The 21677-nt window shown below is 42.5% G+C and overlaps 1 protein-coding gene across 2 annotated transcripts in view; it reads left to right on the top strand.

Moving 5' to 3' along the window:
* eya1 (EYA transcriptional coactivator and phosphatase 1) overlaps nt 1-21677 on the top strand; it is a 296767-nt gene that overhangs the window by 183631 nt on the left and 91459 nt on the right. For both annotated transcript variants that reach the window (XM_085993147.1, XM_085993148.1), the window contains one exon: nt 2415-2504. In XM_085993147.1, the coding sequence (XP_085849273.1) occupies nt 2415-2504 (90 nt within the window). The remainder of the gene's footprint in view (nt 1-2414; nt 2505-21677) is intronic.

The raw sequence follows: 21677 nt of genomic DNA, 5'->3' as shown, positions 1-21677 counted from the left end.
GTGTGCAGAGCAGTAGCGGGCCAAAAATTAAAACAAACTCTGCACTGATTTTGCATCTAACGACCACCTAATGCAATTTTCAAGCAGGCCTCGATTTAGGTGGCCAGCGTTCACACTTGAAATGGGTGAGAGCCAAATGCATTTGTGTAAATGAGGGTCCTACACCATTTTGCTTGCCACTCACATTGCTATTGTCATTTCCCCAACCATGGGCTTAACAAGCCAGTAGGAAGCCATTCATTTTCAGCGCTATTTAAGGGGATTCTGAGCTGCTTTCAGGTAAAATGCTGGAAAGTTTAGATAGACATTTTGATTCTATTACATTGTGGTTTTTGGCTACTTAGACCATTTCAAAGTGGTTGTAAAGCCTGTACAACATTCTCAACTCTTACGGGGCTCCTGGCAATGCACTTTTTCATCATGGGAGTTCTTCTGGCAATTCCACTCAGGCTAGAGAAAGATGATGAGGAGAAGGATCACGAGGAAGGAGTACACAGAGCTGGACCTACAGGGAGAACAAACCAAAGGACGCATGCTCGCAGGAATCCTTACCCTCCCAGAGTTTGTAGGCCCAGGACAACATACATGCACTTCTCAAAGGAGCAGTGCATCTGGAGGTTGAGCTTCTTTAGAAAGACTGTCATACAGTTGTGTCACCTCCTGCAACAGGACCTATAACCAACTGCCAGATTTAGCACAGCATTGCCTGTTGCAGTCAAGGTCACTGCAGCCCTCAACTTTGCCTCCTACTCCTTCTAGGAGATATCAGCAACATGAATCAGCCTGCAGTTCATATTTGCACTAAAAAAGTGACTGACACCATGTTTGGCAGAACACATACTTTTAGCATATTACCCATAGACATCTGGAAGCAGCAGGATAGAGCTCTGAGGTTTGCTTAGATTACAGAATTTTCCCATGTCCAGGGCATCATTGACTGCACCCACTTCACCCTGCAATCATCTTCAGACAGTGCCTCCAGCCTAGAGAACAGTGGGAAAAACTGTGAACAGTACCTGCTCCTGTTTCCTGTCTGCCCACCTGGGGCGAGGGCCACACAGTGCCTGAAACAAATCTGTTCAACTGGCGTGGGGTTTGTGTGCAGTGTGGCTCTGGTGAGTGCCACGTTGCTGATATTTTAACCCCCTGCATACCCCGTTCTCATTAGCCGCAGGGAGTTAAAATCAGGGCTCAAATATTTAAGCTAAAAATCCCCACGAGCATAACACTGATGAGACCATAATTTTCTGGGTAAGATAATGTTGTAGAATGTAAACGTTGATAATTACATAAACCTCGCCCTGTATTTTCTTTCTGTAAAGCTCATGCAAGATTTAAGAACTCCAGAGGTGGACAGAGGGATTGTTTAACAGGGCAGGAATCATAGATAACAATCTTGTGGTGGGTTGTGATTTAAAAAGCACTGGGTTTTTAGTTAATTAAGCAATAAATTGTATTTATTTTACTTTAGTTAGGAATAAGTAGGATTATCAGCACTCATTGTGCTGTGATACGATACTAAAAATGATTTGACCTTAACGTGATTATTATATTAAATTCTGTTATCTTGTTGCATATATCCATTTAGATGCATCCATTTAGACATGACAGAACTGGGTCTCTCTCTGCTAAAATTTTCCAAGAAAATGAGAAAAAAACATTTTGTCCAGCTTGTTTCTCCAATCCTCTAATCAAAATCCTATTACCATTATTGTTTCTCTTCATATCTGTATTTCAGACATTACTATATTTTAAATTTGAAATGGTAAATAAGACACAACATGCTTTATTTCCAAAGTATTACCTTCTACTTTTAACTTTAATAAAAGTAAATGATTGATGGCTGTTTTTACAGTTTGAAGCTTAAACCACATCAACTTTCAATGGATGTTACATACAGACAGGAATCATCAATAGCACTGAGCACTTTAACAGGGCAAGGCTCAGCTTTGGTTAGAATATGTAACTCATAATCATATAAACTCGGTATTGTTAAAATCTTCTAGGAAGCTGAATAGATCCAAAAACTCGTCTCTTTCAAAGATGTGCATTGAATATTGACTTTAGCTCCACTTCTTTAGTCCACAGGTGTCCAAACTATTGCCAAACGTGGCCTCGACCGCTAGCAATCCAGTCAACAAAGCTCAGACAATTCTGTGCAATTTGGGCTGGTTGGTTGTTTGAATTTTGTGGGGCTGGAGGTTTGAAAAGGGCAGCTCTTAGCATTTGTGGATAAATCTCAAATCAGAACAACAAGATCTGTTCGTATCAAAAGCTTGAGATTTCAATTTCAATTTTAAATATAGCCCCTGACAATCTATAGTATGCATCTAAGTGATCCACAAAGACAAAAAGTTAGGGCCGCCTGCTTTAGCCTATGAATTCTGTTTCCTTATCTGCACTTTTGTTTACAGGATCCACCTACATCAGTGTCACTTGGGCTACGAATGGAAGAAATGATCTTCAACTTGGCAGATACACATCTGTTTTTTAACGATTTAGAAGTAAGTGGTGATTTTCTTATGGCTGGACTTTATTATTAAATGTGACCCATGCCCAAAACAGCTCATTACAGAATTGTTTGTTTTATCATTGATAGGTGATTAGTGGAAGGATGAATTAACTCAGCAATAAAGCTGCCTTTGTTCAATCTTTAGTTTAATTAATCATTAACTCAAGAATATCCCTGAAAATACTTTCTACTGATGGAATGGAGGACTGGGGCAGGAAATCAAGATGAAGTTTCTTTTATTTGTTGAGGTTTCTCTGTGTTATGTTTGTCTGAATGGGAATTCCTACTATTTCCATTGGTACATAAATCAGCCATAATGTCATGGCTAGAACGTAGTGAGAATTCAGTTGTCAATTTGGCCTCCCACACAAAAATAAAAATGTTTTAAACATATATGTTAAAAACTTAATTCACATCGATACTGGTCCCCATGAGTCAGGATGGACAAAATATTCTGATATCTATTGATGGAAGATTATAACAGCTTTCAAGTTGTAGAGATCATCTTACATCCATTGAAAACTGACAAGAAAGTTTAGAGCCCATACTTGTTAATGTAAGTGTAATGTACCCTATTCCTCCAAATACTTTTTTTAGTTAAGGCATTGTTGATTCACCAATGCAGCTGGTCCTATTTCTGTCAACATGGAGCTGTTGAAAAATTGGGTACAAATTTGCAGGTGGGCAGGAATGTGCAGCTGCAGTCTGCCAAAATGCAATATGGTGGTTTTGCACTCTTAATTATTATTATCATTTACTGTTTTTAATTGCCTTATTGTTAGTAGTTTGCAACATTTTAAAGGGCAGAGACTATTGATATGTCGGGATACACAGCTGTTATTTTGCCACAAACAGCAATAAGGTGAATGACCAGTTGATTGGTTTAGATAGTGTTGGTTGAGGGAGTAATATTGGCACAAGGAGAACTTACTGCTCTTCTTTGAATAGTCCTATCCACTTGAACTAGTAGATAGGACTTCAAGTTAATATCTTATCCAAAGGACAGCATCTCCAGCAATGAGGTACCCCTCAGTACGGCACTAGGATATCAGCTTAGAATATGTGCTAAAATCCTGAAGTGGTACTTGAATGCACAACATCCTGACACAGAAGAAAGAGTGACATTCATTGTATGTGACATTCATTGTATGTGGAGACATTTCTGAGAGACGTGTAATACATTATATAAATACAAATATTCCTTAGTTTGTAATATAAATCCGCAGAGTACTACAAATATGTTATTTATAACTGGGCATGATTGGACTATCAATGACACAAACCAGATTACTGGTTCTGTAATTGTGTTTCCTGGTTTGTTGCTTTAAACCAGTTGCCATGGTCACTTAAGGTAATCTTTAGACTGGTGGCTTAAAAATTAGTCTCTGAAGACAGTTTTCAGCCAATCAGAGGTTCCCACTTCCAAAATGGATAAGAGACAGAGGAAGAACATAAGAAAAAATGCTTAATATATTTTTAAGTTGAAAGGGAAAAATAGGGGAAATTAGTTAGAACTAAAGTTAATAATATAAAGAAGGAACAGAAAGAATAGGGAAGGAGATAAAAAGCAGAAATGGGAAATAAAGGAAAAATGGTGACCCAAGTAATCACATAATTCATTTTAAGCATGTGTTTATTTTAGGTGCAGAATAACCATCCCAGGAAGCTTGGAATTCCCGGTCTAAAAATTGATGATTTTCTCTCTCTCTCTCCAACACAACAGCAGAAATAGCTTCCATGTATATTGTGTCTTTAACATAGAAAAATATCCCAAGGTGTATCATAGCGAGAAAATGAATGGGCACCAAACCTTTGTGGGGGAGTTATTAGAGAGCTGGCTGTAAATAAATGGGTTCTAAGAAGGTTTTTAAAGGCAGAAAGAGAAGTAGGTTTCTTTGTGTTAGTTCAGGAGTACAGAGGTTTAGGGAGGGATTTTCAGAGAGCATATCTGAGACGGCTGATGGCTCAACCTCCATTGCTGGAGTGGGCAGAGTAAGGAATGCACAGATGGCCAGAGTCACAGGACATGATGGGACGAGAGGGAATGTAAGCCTACAGAAGTAGGATGGGGATAAGACCATGGGATCATAGTCACAGAGGTATTGTTGGTGATTTTAATCAGTGTGGTCTTGGTACTATGCGCAGACAGTAGGCATTCAAACAGAGTTATGGCAGCGGAGGGTATGAAGCACGGAGATAATGACACATTCAAGGACCTTAGAGAGGAAAGAAATATTAGGGATGGCATTTGGAGAGAACACATAGGTCAAGGGTGGGCTTATTTGCAAGGAGGTGATGACAGCAGTTTTGAAAGGGAGAGGTTGGTGTCTGAGCTGCTCATGATGTTGGCTAGCAAATGGGTCAGGAAGCATAATTGAATGACCTGGAGTTGGGTAATAATTGGTATCAGGGTCACAGTAATGAGTGGCATATCACATAAATATTAACAAGAGATAACTAGATAAATCTGCTTTAAATATATTTTAATTGTGTGGCTGGTATCTAAATCTTCCAGAAATCTAAATATATCAAATCACAGAAGTTCTGTTGACAAGGTGTGTCATTCCCTCAAAGAAGTCCAGTAAATTTGTTAAGTAAGATCTTCCGTAAAAACAATCGATGTTGACTCACTCTTACCATACCATAACTATCTAGATATTTTATTGTTCCTTCTTTTAGGATGCTTTACCCACAGAGATGGAACTTCACTAGCCTGTAGTTTAATATGTCATCCCTATGCATCTTTTTAAAGATTGGTGTTAGCTTAGTTACTTTCTAATCCTCAGGCATTACTTCTGTTTCAAATGCTTCTCTAAAGGTAATGGGAAGGACATGACTGATTTCCTCAGCCATTTCTTTAAGCACCATTGTATGAAATCTATCCAAGCCTGGTGCCATGTCTTCCTCAGCCCATCAGTGACCACCTTATCTGAAGCTGTAGCTTTTTTAGATATTTGTTCTCAGCATGTGGGTGACACTGGCAAGGCTGCATTTATTGTCCATCCCTAGTTGTCTTTAGAAGGTGGTGGTGAACCTTCTCCTTCAGCTGCTTCAGTCCTTGTGGTGATGGTGCTCCCAAATGGTGTTAGGTAAGGGTTTCTAGGATTTTCACCCAGCTATGGTGAAGGAATGCCAATATATTTTCAAATGTAGGAATTCACACAACACCAGGTTATAGTCCAACAGCTTTATTTGAAATCACAAGCTTTCGGGGCGCTGCTCCTTCGTCAGGTGAAGTGAAGAGAAGCATACAGGCACAGCATATATAGTCAGAGAAAACTGCCAGATGATTACAGGTAATCTTTCTAACTGCCCTTTATCACACCTCGGCAGAGAGATAATCACAGCAATCAAAGGTGTGAATGGTGTCCAAACAGGTCAGTCAGGAAAACATTACATCAAAGAACAATGAGGTGGGGTCACAAGGTGTCAAATGTTGCAGATGCTGGGGTCTGTATGAAAAACAGGAAAAAAACAGAAAACTTTGCTGGAAATCACAGCAGGTCCGGTCTTCGAGACACACAACGCAAAATCGTCGAGCAGAAACTGATAGCCAAGTTCCGCACTCATGAGGACGGCCTCAACCGGGATCTTGGGTTCATGTCATGCTACATGTAACCCCACCTGACGTAGAGTTATCCAGACTTGAGTCGTCGTTGGCTTGTTCTCTCTGCACAGATGCGGCCGGACCTGCTGTGATTTCCAGCAAAGTTTTTTGTTTTTTTTCTGTTTTTCAGACAGACCCCAGCATCTGCAACATTTGACCCCTTGTGACCCCATCTCATTGTTCGTTGATGTAATGTTTTCCTGACTGACCTGTTTGGACACCATTCACACCTTTGATTGCTGTGATTATCTCTCTGCCGAGGTGGGATAAAGAGCAGTTAGAAAGATTACCTGTAATCATCAGGCAATTTTTTCTGACTATATATGCTGTGCCTGTATGCTTCTCTTCACTTCACCTGATGAAGGAGCAGCGCTCCGAAAGCTTGTGATTTCAAATAAAGCTGTTGGACTATAACCTGGTGTTGTGTGAATTCCTACATTTTTTCACCCCAGTCCAACACCGGCATCTCCACATCAATATATTTTCAAGTCAGGATGGTGTGTAACAGACAGGAACTTGGAAGAGATGGTTTTCCCATGATAATACTGCTCTTGTCCTTCTCATTGATAGAGGTTGTGGTAGTGGGAGATTATGGTTAGTTGCGACTGTGCATCCTGTAGATAATAAATACTACAGCCACCCTGTGCTGGAGATGGAAGGGGTGAATATTGACTTAAGTAGCAGGGGGAACAATAAAGCAGATGGCTTCGCCCTAAATATGTCGAGCTTTTGAATGTTGTTGTGGCTGGACCCATAGTTAAGTGTTGAGTATTCCATCACAATGTTGATGTGAGCCGTGTAGATGGTGAGGAGGCTTTGTGGGGTCTGGAGGTGAGCCAACCATTCTAGAATACTCAGCCCCTGCTTTGCTCTTGTAGCCACTGTGTTGATATGGCTTATCCAAATATACCTCTTGTCAATGGTGACCCTCAGGATATGGTGGGGGATGTGGCGATGTGCTGCTATTGGAAGGGGAAGGATGCTGGGCCTTTTCTTGCTGGAAATCTCCATTGCCTACCACTTCTACTCTCACCTTTTAATGTTTCCTCTGCTCACCTTTCTCTCCACCCAGAATTCAACTTTCTTGCTAAGAAGACTGCTCATGGTCTCCTCTTCAAAGATAGAAAAGAAGAATTAATTTAGTATATTTGCTATGCCTTGGTCCGTTGATAACACGAGGTACAAGTATTGCCAACTTTACTGATACTAAATGATAAGAGTTATTTAAATAATTATTAAAATATATATTTCTTCCCCTTACTACCCACAGCAGTAGATCTGTTGTTCTTGATAAACTGTAATTTTGTGTTTTTTCCCACTGTGGAGTCTCCTATGAGTCGTACCTTGAACTGGTGTTCATTTGCCATTAGCTTAGCTGATTGACTCATTCAGGCCAAAATATCCAAGCGCTGCTTCGAAACACCTCATGGACTGCACTTTCTGGTCTCAACGCAAATATCAGCCTTCCTCCCCCACCACCCCCATCCCAACAACAGAAAGAAAACTTTCTCCTACTTTCAAATGTTTAACATGTTTTGTTTGATACTTGCACTTTACATTTGTTACTTGGAAATTTCCTACCTGATTATCATGTGACACAAGTGGCCATGATAAACTCTGGGTATTGTAGATCCTCATGAACAGGGTGAAAAGTACAAGTGCCATGATGCAGCTTTCTCAGATGCACAGAATTTGTCTACAGCAGTTGGAAATCCCCAACACCCAAGCCCTAGATAACATTTGCAACTGAAGCCCCAGGCCTCAGATGAAAGGGAGAGTCTATGCGAGGGAAATCTCTAGGCATAAAGGACCAAAGTAAGTGTAGTCATTTTTGATGTGCTGTTATGCTATATATTGAGTTGGATCTTGCTGGAATGGGGCGTCTCAATGCGTGCCCCGTTAGTTAGACTTTTTTCTGCAGCTCAAAATATCTTTGCGCCATAACTTGTTGGAAGTGCAAGCTGATAATGGCGTGGTGAGGGCAACCTGGTACCTCAGTGAACGGCAGGACTATCAGTGTATCTCATTAACCAATGAGATTTAAGGATTGAAAAAGAAACAAAGGAACAATGGAGAAGGAGGGTGAATTAGAATCAGGTACAGAAAGAGGAAATAAGGAGAGGGAAAGAAAGATTGGATAAAGAGAGAGATAAAAAGAGACAGGACACATTTTAAAATTTAAAATTTGACATTTTTAAAGTCTCTAAGAACAGTTTATCACCTGAAGGAATGAGACTCCACAGTTTAAATTGTTCAATTTCTGGGCCAAAGAGGTTGATTGGTACTGCATTAATAATTATCACTTTGTTAAAAAGGTACTTACGCGCTTAAGTATGAGACTTAACTTTCTGTGTTGAGTTTAATGGGCAATTAATGTACAAATCCAGCAAGTTCTTAAAATAACAGTGAGGCTAAGTGTGAGATACCATTTGTGCAAAGCAAATGGGAGAGCAGCATAAATCAAGCAGCAAGTTCTGGAAATTCACAACTCATGGCAAACCTCTTGATCCCCTGAACTTGCCGGTCAATAAGCACATTAATAACGGTGTGTATTGTTAGCACACCATTATTTTTCCAGCAAGATCCGACCCATTTTTAGCTATGTACACTAACTGAGTGAAGAAGAAAAATGACTGCCAAAAACAGTGTGAAGAAATTACTTAAGTGATATGACTGTTTTGTTTTGTGGTGGTTACTGGTTCCAGATTGCTGGATTTGAAAAACACATCTGAATAATTTGATTGGGTGGTTTATGTGGTGTCCACTCAATGCTGATTAATAGCTTGTACTAGTCTAGTGAATGGGATTTTTTTTATTGCTTTTGGTTGCAAATTTTAAATACCTGGATTCATTTGGCCTTGCTGTCCTCCAGTACATAGAAACATAGAAACATAGAAGATAGGAGCAGGAGTAGGCCATTCGGCCCCGCGAGCCTGTTCCGCCATTTAATGAGATCATGGCTGATCATCCAAATTCAGTACCCTGTCCCTGCTTTCTCCCCATATCCCTTGATCCCTTTAGCCTTAAGAAATATATCTAACTCCTTCTTGAATATATTTAATAAGTTGGCCTCAACTGCCTTCTGTGGCAGAGAATTCCACAGGTTCACCACTCTCTGGGTGAAGAAATTCCTCCTCATCTCAGTCCTAAATGGCTTACCCCTTATCGTTAGACTGTGACCCCTGGTTCTGGACTCCCCCGCCATCGGGAACATCCTTCCTGCATCTAGTCTGTCTAGTCCTGTTAGAATTTTATAAGATTCAATGAGATCCCCTCTCATTCTTCTAAACTCTAGCGAATATAAGCCAAATCGACCCAGTCTCTCTTCATACGTCAGGTATCAGTCTGGTGAATCTTCACTGCACTCCCTCCATGGAAAAAACATCCTTCTTCAGATAAGGTGATCAAAACTGCACACAATACTCAAGGTGTGGTCTCACCAAGGCCCTGTACAACTGCAGCAAGACATCCTTGGTCCTCTTGCTATGAAGGCCAACATACCATTTGCCTGCTTAACCGCCTGCTGCTCCTGCATGCTTACCTTCAGCGACTGGTGCACAAGGATACCCAGGTCTCATTGCACTTCCACTTTTCCCAATCTATTGCTATTCAGATAATAATCTGTCTTCCTGTTTTTGCCACCAAAGTGGATAACCTCGCATTTATCCACATTATACTGCATCTGCCATGCATCTGCCCAATCAGCCAACCTGTCCAAATCTGGAGTTTCTCTGCATCCTCCTCACAGCACACATGCCCACCCAGCTTTATGTCGTCTGCAAACTTGGAGATGTTACATCTAGTTCCCTCGTCTACATCATGAATATATATTGTGAATAGCTGGGGTCCTAGCACCGATCCCTGCGGTACCCCACTAGTCACTGCCTGCCACTCGGAAAAAGACCAGTTTATTCCAACTCTTTGCTTCCTGTCTGCCAACCAGTTCTCTATCCAAGTCACTACCTTACCCCCAATCCCATGTGCTTTAACATTGCACGCCAATCTCTTATGCGGAACCTTATCGAAAGCCTTCTGAAAGTCCAAATACACGACATCCACTGGTTCTCCTTTATCTATTCTACCAGTTACATCCTCAAAAAATTCCAGTAGATTAGTCAAGCATGATTTACCTTTTGTAAATCCATGTTGACTTCATCCGATCCTGTCACTGTTTTCCAAGTGTTCTGCTATTACATCTTTTATAGTGGACTCTAGCATTTTCCCCACTACCGATGTCAGGCTTACTGGTCTATAATTCCCCGTTTTCTCTCTACCACCTTTTTTAAATAGTGGGGTTACATTAGCTACCCTCCAATCCATGGGAACTGTTCCAGAGTCTAGAATTTTGGAAGATGACCAGCAATGCATCTACTATTTCTAGGGCCACTTCCTTAAGTACCCTAGGATGTAGATTATTAGGTCCTGGGATTTATCGGCCTTCAATGCCGTCAATTTCCCTAACACCATTTCCCTAGCTCTTGTTGGATCTTCCAAATTTTACCAGCGCTTCCTCTCCTTGAACAAAACTGTTTACTACTCCTAGATCATCCTCAGCAGCAGAAGCAATTTCAAATTCCTTTCATCCATGACTGACTGCTTCCTCAGACTTTCCCTAATCTCACTACCATCATCACCTTAGATTCAAAATACAGGAAGCTCGTGGACTTTGATGTATACAACATTGAGGCCATCCACTTGTGGCAGAAAGGTCGAGGTGATATAAAGCCATGTTTACTATCATGGACAATGTCATTTGGTTCTTTGACAACTGGGGTCTTGTCACTGGGGGAGAAAGTCAGAATAAGAAAGGGGAACATCGATGGGTTAGCATTTTGGTCAGATAGATGTCGGATGAAATTTAGTGCAAAGAATTGTGACGTGATACACTTTGGGAGGAATAAGGAAAAGAAATATACATCAAATAGAATCATAGAGGGGAGAAATTTGGTACCTTAGTGCCTCCTGTTATCGCCTCCAGGGGGCGATAACAGGGCACTAACGACTTATCGACGGGCGTGGCGAAATGAACAACTCCCACTAAATTGACCGAGAGGTTTGCGGCGGCGGTAACACTTTGCGCCACGATCTCCTGTGCCCGGAGTTTGTGAAGTCATTGCCGTACGCATCATCCTGGTAGCATCCCAGACCCGAACTTCAGTTTCGCCCCCTGCAGCATCACCGGGCGACAACACCGACAGCTGCAGGAGGCGTTGTTCAGGAGGCCGGCAGCTTCGGAGGTGCAAATAAAAGGGGATGTTGGCGCAGGTAGGAGAAAAATTTTAACAACGCTTCAAGTGATTTTGTTTGATTGCTCCTGGGCCGCGATCAATCAGCCCGGCATGCTGCTGGAGTGCATGGGGCTGATCGGGCCAGATCGCGGCTGTCATCGGGGACCAGCTAACTGGTCCCAATGCAGAGCCTGCAGTGAAGGCCCTTCCCTTCAAAGGAGGGAAGGAGCCTCAGATCGCGGCAGTGCTGTACGGGACACTGTGCAGCGTTGCACCACTACCGCCCCGCCTGCGTCCTTTAGCGTTCCAGGAAGGGAGTGGAGTGCTTGATTTAGCGCTCCACTTCCTTCCCGGAGCACAAACACTGAATTTTAAAAAAGCTTTCAAAAGTTAGCCCCAAATGGGGCGATATTGAATTTTTCCCCCATAGAATGATACACCACAGAATTCGGCCCCTCATGCCTGTGCCGGCTCTTTGAACGAGCTATTCCATTAGTCCCACTCTCTTGCTCTTTCCTCATAGCCCAGCAAATACTTCCATTTCAAGTATTTATCCAATTCTCTTTTGAAATTTATTTTTGAATCTGCTTCAACCACCCTTTCAGGCAGTGCATTCCAGGTAAAAAAATATATATTTCCGCAGGGCGACTCTGGTTCTTTTGCCAATCATCATAAATCTGTGTCCTCTGGTTACTGACCCTTCTTCCACTGGAAACAGTTTCTCTTTATTTACTCCATCAAAACCCTTCAAGATTTTGAACACCTCTATAAAATCTCCACTTAACCTTCTCTGCTCTAAGAAGAACAATCCCAGTTTCTCTAGCCACTCCACATAACTGAAGTCTTTCATCCCTGATACCATTCCAGTAAATCTCCTCTGCACCCTCTCTAAGGTCTTGACATTCTTCCTAAAGAGTGGTGCTGAGGCTCTAAAATGGTAGAACCTTAAAACAAGCAGAGGAACAGACAGACTTAGGCATTCAAATGCATAAATCTTCAAAAGTGGAAGACAAGTTTATCCAGCTGTAAAAAAAAAAAGATCCTAGATCTTATAAATATGGTATCAAGTACAAAAGCAAAGAGGTAATGCTAAATCTAGTCCAAAAAAAATGGTTAAGCAGGTAGAACATTGGCCAGAATTTTAATTTGGAGCCAGGTAGGGAGCGGGGTGGGGTGGGTGGGGTGCTGGAAAACGGTCAGAAAACCGTGGAGAATGGGTTTCCCACAGGCCCTGCTGAATTTAACAGCAGGGCCTTATTAGCATTACAAAGCTGTTTCCCATGCACAGCCAGCCAGATGGAGAGGCTGGTTGGCTGTCAGGCGGGTAGGCCTGCGACACTAGGCTGCAGAGAGGAGGGGGGGAGGGATTGTGGGGGGGGAGTTGGTTGGAGGCCGGAGGAGGATTGGGGCCAGAGGATCAGGCCAGAGGAAAATCAGGGGGGTAGACAGAGGCTGGTAGAGGATTGGGGCTGAAGGATTGGGGCCGGAGAAGTATCGGAGAGGTGTTCGGAGGCCGGAGGAGGATCAGAGGTGGTCAGTGGCCAGAGGAGGATCTGGACCAGAGGAGGATTGGGGGTGGTGGCCAGAGGAGGATCAGGGCCGGAGGAGGATTGGGACATCGGGAAGGCAATCAGGGGCCGGAGGGGAAGTCAGAAAGCTGAGAGGGTGATTGGGAGCTGGAGGGGGTGGTCGGGGGCTGGAGGGGGGAATCGGAGGCCTCGTGGGGGAAGATTGGAAGCTTCGAGAGGGAGGTCAGAGAGTTGTCTTCCTGTTTTTGCCACCAAAGTGGATAACCTCGCATTTATCCACATTATACTGCATCTGCAATGCATCTTCCCAATCACCCAACCTGTCCAAATCATACTGGAGTTTCTCGGCATCCTCCTCACAGCACACACGCCCACCCAGCTTTGTGTTGTCTGCAAACTTGGAGATATTACATCTAGTTCCCTTGTCTAGATCATTAATATACATTGTGAATAGCTGGGGTCCAAGGAACAATCCCTGCGGTACCCCACTAGTTACTGCCTGCCACTCGGAAAAAGACCTGTTTATTCCAACTCTTTGCTTTCTGTCTGCCAACCAGTTCTCGATCCAAGTCAATACCTTGCCCCCAATCCCATGTGCCTTAACTTTACACGCTAATCTCTTATGCGGGACCTTATCAAAAGCCTTTTGAAAGTCCAAATACACCACATCCACTGGTTCTCCCTTATCTATTTTACCAGTTACATCCTCAAAAAATTCCAGTAGATTAGTCAAGCATGATTTACCTTTTGTAAATCCATGTTGACTTCATCCGATCCTGTCACTGTTTTCCAAGTGCTCTACTATTACATCTTTTATAATGGACTCTAGCATTTTCCCCACTACCGATGTCAGGCTTACCGGTCTGTAATTCCCCGTTTTCTCTCTACCACCTTTTTTGAATAGTGGGGTAACATTAGCTACCCTCCAATCCATGGGTACTGTTCCAGATTCCATCGAATGTTGGAAGATGATCAGCAATGCATCTACTATTTCTAGGGCCACTTCCTTAAGTACCCTAGGATGTAAATTATCAGGCCCTGGGGATTTATCGGCCTTCAACCCCGTCAATTTCCCTAACACCATTTCCCTACAAATACTGATTTCTTTCAGTTCCTCCCTTTCATCGGACCCTATGTTCCCCAACATCTCTGGGAGGTTATTTGTGTCCTCCTTTGTGAAGACAGAACCAAAATATGTATTTAATTGGTTGGCCATTTCTTTGTTCCCCGTTATAAATTCCCCTGATTCTGACTGCAAGGGACCTACGCTTGTCTTCACCAATCTTTTTCTCTTCACATATCCATAAAAGCTTTTACAGTCAGTTTTTATGTTCCCTGAAAGTTTACTCTCATATTCTATTTTCCCCTTCTTAATTAATCCTTTTGTCCTCCTTTGTTGAATCCTAAACTGCTCCTAATCCTCAGGTTTACTGCTTTTTCTGGCCATTTTATATGTCCTCTCCTTGGATCTTATGCTATCCCTAATTTCCCTTGTTAGCCACAGTTGAGCCACCTTTTTTGTTTTATTTTTACACCAAACTGGGATGAACAAATTCTGTAGTTCATCCATTCGGTCTTTGAATGTTTGCCATTGCCTATCCACCGTCAACCCTTTGAGTGACATTCCCCAATCAATCCTACCCAACTCGCGCCTCATACCATCATAGTTTCTTTTATTTAAATTCAGGATCCCCTGGTCTCTGAATCAACCACTTCACTCTCCATCTTAATGAAGAATTCTATCATATTATGATCACTCTGACCCAAGGGGCCTCGTACAACAAGTTTGCTAATTAATCCTTTCTCAGTCTAAGATGGCCTGATCTCTGGTTGGTTCCTCGACATATTGGTCCAGGAAACCATCCCGTAAACACTCCAGGAATTCCTCCTCCACAGTATTATTACTAATTTGGTTAGCCCAATCTATATGTAGATTAAAGTCACCCATGATGACTTCTGTGCCCTTATTGCACGCTTCTCCAATTTCCCTTTTAATGCCATCCTAAACCTCTGCATTACTGTTTGGAGGTCTATATACCACTCCCACTAACGTTTTCTGCCCCTTGGTATTTCTCAGTTCTACCCATACAGATTCCACATCATCGGAGCTAATATCCTTCCTTACAATTGTGTTAATCCCCTCTTTAACCAGAAATGCTACCCCACCTCCCTTTCCTTTTTGCCTATCTTTCCTGAATATTGAATACCCCTGGATGTTGAGTTCCCAGCCTTGGTCACCCTGGAGCCATGTCTCCGTAATCCCAATCAAATCATATTCATTTACCTCTATTTGCACAGCTAATTCATCCACCTTATTACGAATGCTCCGCTCATTAAGACACAAAGCCTTCAGGCTTGTTTTTTTAACGCTCTTAGACCTATTAGAATTATTATTTACTGTGGCCATGTTTGATTTAAACCGTTGATTTCTCTGACTGCCACTTTTGTTTTTCTCCTTCCTATCTTTTGCTTTTATCCTTGTTTCCCTTTCCTCTGTCTCCCTGCTCAGGTTCCCAACCCCCTGCCATTTTAGTTTAAACCCTCCCCCAGAGCACTAGCAAACACTCCCCCTAGGACATCGGTCCCGGCCCTGCTCAGGTGCAAACCATCCGGTTTGTACTGGTCCCACCTCCCCCAGAACCGGTTCCAATGTCCCAGGAATTTGAATCCCTCCCCCTTGCACCATTCCTCTAGCCACGTATTCATCTGAAATATCCTTCTATTTCTACTCTGACTAGCACGTGGCACTGGTAGCAATCCTGAGATTACTACCTTTGAGGTCCTATTTTTTAATTTACCTCCTAACTCCCTATATTCAGCTTTTAGGACCTCATCCCATTTTTTACCTACATCGTTGGTAGCTATATGCACCACGATAACTGGCTGTTCATCCTCCCCTTCCAAAATGTTCTGCAGCTGCTCTGAGACATCCTTGGCCCTTGCACCAGGGAGGTAACACACCATCCTGGAGTCTCGTTTGCGGCTGCAGAAATGCCTATCTATTCCCCTTACAATAGAATCCCCTATTACTATAGCTCTACCCCTCTTTTTCCTCCTGTCCTGTGCAGCAGAGCCACCCCTGGTGCCAGGAAGTTGGCTGCTGCTGCCTTCCTCTGATAAGCCACCCCCTCAACAGTATTCAAAGTGGTATATCTGTTTGAGAGGGGGATGTCCAAAGGTACTCCTGCACTACCTGCCTGCACCTACTACTCTGCCTGTTGGTCACCCATTCCCTTTCTGCCTGTGCAACCTTTGCCTGCGGTGTGACCAACTGCTTAAACGTGATATCCACAACGTCCTCAGCATCGTGAATGGTCCAGCATGTATCCAATCACAGCTCCAGGGCCGCAATGCTGTCTGCCAGTAGCTGCAGCTGGACACACTTCCTGCACACATGGTTGTCAGGGACACAGGAAGTGTCCCTGAGTTCCCACATAGCGCAGGAGGAGCATACCACGGGGCCGAGCTCTCCTGCCATGACTTACCCTTTAATTAATTCAAATTAAATTAAATCAAATCAATCCCACCAATTACACTCCTGTGTTTGATAACACTCCTGTGAAGTGTCTTGGGACATTTTACAAGGTTAAAGGCACTATATAAATGCAAGTTATGGTTCTTGTTGTTGAAGAGGACATGCAGCTGATCTGCTCCCAAGCACTTGCTATTGCCAATTTGTATCTGGCCACTAGGAAGCAGATAAAACTAGTCCTGAGTTTCCCTCTCCAAGCTTCCTATCCCTCATGTGAGAAAGTTACTGATCTCCACTTTGTGATGGTCCTTACCAGCATAGCCTAATATATGCAGAATCACTGCCACAAACTTCTCTCCTGTCACTCAGTGGTGGCATTTATCTGTCTATTATTTTAAACACCAATCCATATTTCATGTTTATTTGTCCCTTGGCTGAAAATGTCAGAAGATTCTAAAAAATGTAAAGCAGATAAAAGTCTTAACTAGTTTTCAGTATGCTGGTGAAAGACAGAAATAAAATGCATTAAAGGCATCTGTTAGAAGTTTAATTTGTTAATGTTGTGACTAGCTACTGAAAGCATTTGAATCTACTTTAAAAGTACCAAATGCTGATGAAGGCTGCACACTATTAAATATTAAACTTTGGTATCCATAAACATTTAGTAGCAGGGTGCAGATTCCTCAGTTACATCCCACTGTGGAGAAGTATTACCTTCAAGCCCATGGGACATGAATTTTACATAGGCTGTCAGTCTTTGTGCCCGTGCCATAGTCTTATACTGTTGTCCCCATGCCTCTTGCATCAGTAGGTACAATTTGTTAGATTCTTGGGTTTCTGTGTCAGTCTTGTCTGTCTGTATCATACTGTGAGTATTTAATATGAGCGCCTGCAAAAATATGGTTTGTCATGCATTATCAGTACTGATTATTGCACAGAATGCCTGGCTGGAAGAGTTTTTGTGGTTTTTGTTAGATTTTGATGACTAGCTGTGAAAGTCTTGACTGCTGTTTTACCACAAAGCACTCAGTATTAAGATACAAAGTAGGTTCACCCCATTACAAACACCACCGTGCTGCTCTAGTCATACAATACAAGGTGAAATATGTGTGTTTGGTTTAAAGGTCTTATTTCTGGTAAAATTATGACATACTGCTCTTTCAAAATGTTCAATCTCAAGAAAGTTGGCCGGCCTGACTCAACGCAAAGTAGTCATGTTAATTTTTATTTGAAGTTTTCATTAAATTTGTCTTGTGTACAAATCTGCATCTGTTTTCTTCAGAGGAAGGAAAAATCTAAAAGATTTCAATCAATACCAGTTTTGCTTATCAAAGTTAATTAACTGCAATTTCTCTTTAAATCGTTCCTGATGTTTTCTTTTTCAAAACCCAGCAAAGTGTACCTTCTTTCACGGATGAAGCAAAATCAATTTAAAATAATGGATTATAAGAGAGCTTAAATGTGCTTCATTGAACATCTGTCCCACATTTTGACCTCTTTCATCTTTGATGAAACCAATTGCAGACATATTGGGAGCTGGCACATTGATAAAATGATTTAAAAGTACTGTACTTATTTCTGCTGTTTTTCAAAAATGCTTTAATTAAGAGGCAATTGCCACAGCAGTCTGCCAGTCAAATACTGTAAAGTCATCTCAAAAAAACTTCCTATCTATATTATTTCTTCCAATAATTTGTATGTCCTATGTTGTTTCAGATTAAATTCTCTACTATATATTGACTATGAATATTCTGATTAATCAATTGTTGATTAGCATATGATAACCTTACAGTGATTACGTCATTATTGTTAATCCTTCATTGTAGAAGTTGCACAGCCACTTTGATATTGTTACATGGTGCATTGATGTTCAGCATAAGAGCTACTGCAATTACAAAAGCAGACCTAAGTCTGAACAACACCATCCCAAGAGTTTTACAGTGTATATATGATAGAAATAATAGACACCCTAGAGTGATTTTAAGATTGTAAACTTATCCTTGGGCTCAAATTAAAACTAGAAAATACCATTGTGGTTTATGACATAATCTGAACTTTCATATGAGATTACTCCCTTGTAATTATTACAAGCTATCTACTGCTTTCCCCCTACAATATGGCTTCTATACCAGTGGTTTATGTTCAGTACTTTGTATTTCCCATGACCAAACTTTTCTGTGATGTAATCACAATGTGTCATTCATGCCATTCCACAAAAAAATAATGTCCAGAATTTTCTCCTTTTCAAATAAAGAAATTAACTACCATATCATAGCATTTAGCAAACTCAGTTCAAAATGGTAGGTTCGTACAATATTGCTGTGGATGATTTTGTCCAGGACATAATGCTCTTTGGCCCACCATACACCATGACAATTCTGCAGCTACCAATCTGCTCAATCACACACTCAGCTCCACCTTTGATGTCCTTGGCCACACTAAGACTATTACTCTCTCTCACCCTAGTCGTTCCCCCAGTACGGCCCACATCTCTGCTCCCTTAAGTCCAATGGACGCGGATTTGAACATTTATGGCGGACAACTGGTTTAGCCATTCATCACCAGATCTGGCTGGACCACATAAAGCACCATCGGGTCCTGCTCACGTCTGCCAAAACAGCTCACTATTCCAGGATCATCCTGGAATACAAAGATTCCCTTCCTGGCTTCCCTTCTCCACTAAAACCGTCTTCTTAAACCCCTCTCCCCTGCGTCCTCCACCCTCACCTCCAATAAGTGCGAGATGCTCATGGACTTCTATGTCACTAAGATTGAGACCACCTGTTCAGCTGCCTCTGCTGCTTCCCTCCCTTCCCTAGTCCACCAAACAGAACTTTCCCTAAGGTTCCCCCCTGCCCTAGCCCTGAACTCGCATCTTTCTCTAATTTCTCTCCTATCTCCCCTCATGCCATCTCCGAACTCATCTGGTCTAAGAGACAAATCTCCTGCTCCCTCAATCCTATTCCCACCAAGCTGCTGATGACCTAGCTTCCCTTCTTGGCCCCCATGTTAGTTGATATTGTTAACAGTTCCCTCTCTTCAAGTATTGTTCCCCTCCCCATCAAATCTGCCATCATCTCCTCTCTCCTCAAATAACAATCCTTGATCCATCCGTCCTTGCAAACTACCAACCCATCTCCAACCACCCTTTCATCTCCAAAGTCCTGGAACATGTTGTCGCCTCCTAAATCCCTGCTCATCTTTCCCACACTCCATGTTTGAACCCCTCCAATCAGGTTTCAGCTGCTGCCACAGCACTGGAATGGTCCTTATCAAAATCACAAATGACATCCTATGTGACTGTAAACTATCCCTCCCCATCCTTCTTGACCTGTCTGCAGCCTTTGACACGATTGACCACACCATCTTCCTCTAATATCTCTCCTCCATCATCTAGCTGGATGGGACTACACTCACCTAGTTCTATTCTTATCTATCCAGTTGTAGCCAGAGAATCACCTGCAGAGGCTTCTCTTCCCACTCCCACACCGTTACTTCTAGAGTTCCACAAGGAGCTATCCTTGTCCCCCTCATATTTCATATCTACAAGCTGCTCCTCGGCAACATCATCCAAAAACACATCAGGTTTCACATGTATGCTGACGACACCCAGCTCTACGTCACCACCACCTCCCTCAACCCCTCTACTGCCATTGATTTTACACACTGCTTGTCCGACATCCTGTATTTGTAGAGCAGAAATTTCCTCCAATTAACTATTGGGAAGACCAAAGCCATTATCTTTGGTCCCCACCACAAACTCCGTATCCTAGCCACCGACTCAATCCCTCTCCTTGGCGACAGTCTGAGGCTAAACCAGACAGTATGCAACCTCGGCGTCCTTTTTGATCATGAGCTGAGCTTCCGACCCCATACCCTCTCTATCACCAAGACTGCCTACTTCCACCTCAGTAGCATTGCTGTCTCTGCCCTGCCTCAGCACATCTCCTCCAGCTGGCTCAGGATATGCAGCCATGCCTGTCCCCCGCCGGTTAGCTGCTGCTGTCTCCTGTTATGAGCCATCTTACCCTGCAAAAGAAAGGGAAATGTATCAGTGAGTGTGGAGCAATGTGTTTGGTTTATGTGCCTGTGATGGTTGAATAGCTAGCAGTGTGTTCAAGGTGTGAGATGTGGGTGTGAGATTTGTAGCCGTGGTAAGTGTATGAGGGTGAGGTGAAGCTATGAATGTGATGTACGAGTCGTGATTGATAGAGATTATTGCTAGGTGAGTGATGGGGGTGTGGTGCATTGAGCAGTGTGTGAGGCTAGTGGTGCAATTGGTGGGATATGGAATTTGAAGATGCATTCACTGACCTAGACCACTCATGTGAGGTCATTAAACTTCTTTTTGCACTGGATCCAGTTCCTCAGGGCAAGACAGAGACCATTTCAGCTATCTGCTCCCATTGCCTTCTTACTGTGAGTCTGGCAGGCTCCTGGCCCCCTGTGGGTAGAGGACCTGTCTCCTCCGTGCAACCCTCAGCACTAAGGCCTCCAGTGCTGCATCTGAGAATCTAGGTGCCCTTTTCTACCATAACTTCCTGACAGTTGCTTTGACAACAAGTACAATGGGGTTCTGAAAGCAGATGCACCTCCCCTTTAAGAAGTGCAGACCGTGTTTAAAACTGGAGGCTAGCTTTAAATAGAGCTAGCCTCCCACGAACTTGGGCCTCCTGCTGAGCACACAGCCACTCAGCAGCACTCTCACCGCTGGGCTGCATACATCAATCATGTTAATTAGCAGGCAGCATGAATGTCACATGCTGCCTGCACTACTTTCAATGGGCACAGGCCGATCACACATCACAATCCTCACGCCCGTTTTCAGGCCTTCTCCAATTTCTAACCCTTTGTAGTTCAATATGTTGTTAAGATAGAGTGGCTTTCTATTTAATATCAAATCCAGCCGTTTTGGACGGCTAGTTGCCAGGATTTTCACCCGTTCCTATTATTCCAAGCAGTAAATAGACAGTAGACATGACATCCATAAAAAAGTTTATTACTTAACCTTGTTCCCACAACTGATAGCAGCAAACTGGGTCATGGTCATTTTAAAGTTTTAGGAGACAATCTAAGAATTTGTATTGGGTAACAAACAATCCCTAAAACCTGTAAAATGTCGTTGTTTTGTGTGTTTTAATATCTTTAAATGTATAGGCAAGGAAGTTAGCTTATCATTTTTATGAATGTCCAATTATTGCTGTAATGTATTTGTTAAAAATTTGCAGTTCATTCAGTATATCAAAATAACTGCATTGTTTAGTTCAAATCAGCTAATGAAATCTGAATATTTTTGAGAAGTAATAGTTTCTCCAAAGTAAGAATAATA

Source organism: Somniosus microcephalus, chromosome 7, assembly GCF_052327205.1.
Source record: "Somniosus microcephalus isolate GS21.2 chromosome 7, FLI_Smic_1.0, whole genome shotgun sequence".
In the NCBI taxonomy this organism is placed as follows: domain Eukaryota; kingdom Metazoa; phylum Chordata; class Chondrichthyes; order Squaliformes; family Somniosidae; genus Somniosus; species Somniosus microcephalus.
The sequence above is the reverse complement of the archived record's forward strand: the minus strand, read 5'-3'. Positions and strand labels throughout refer to the sequence as shown.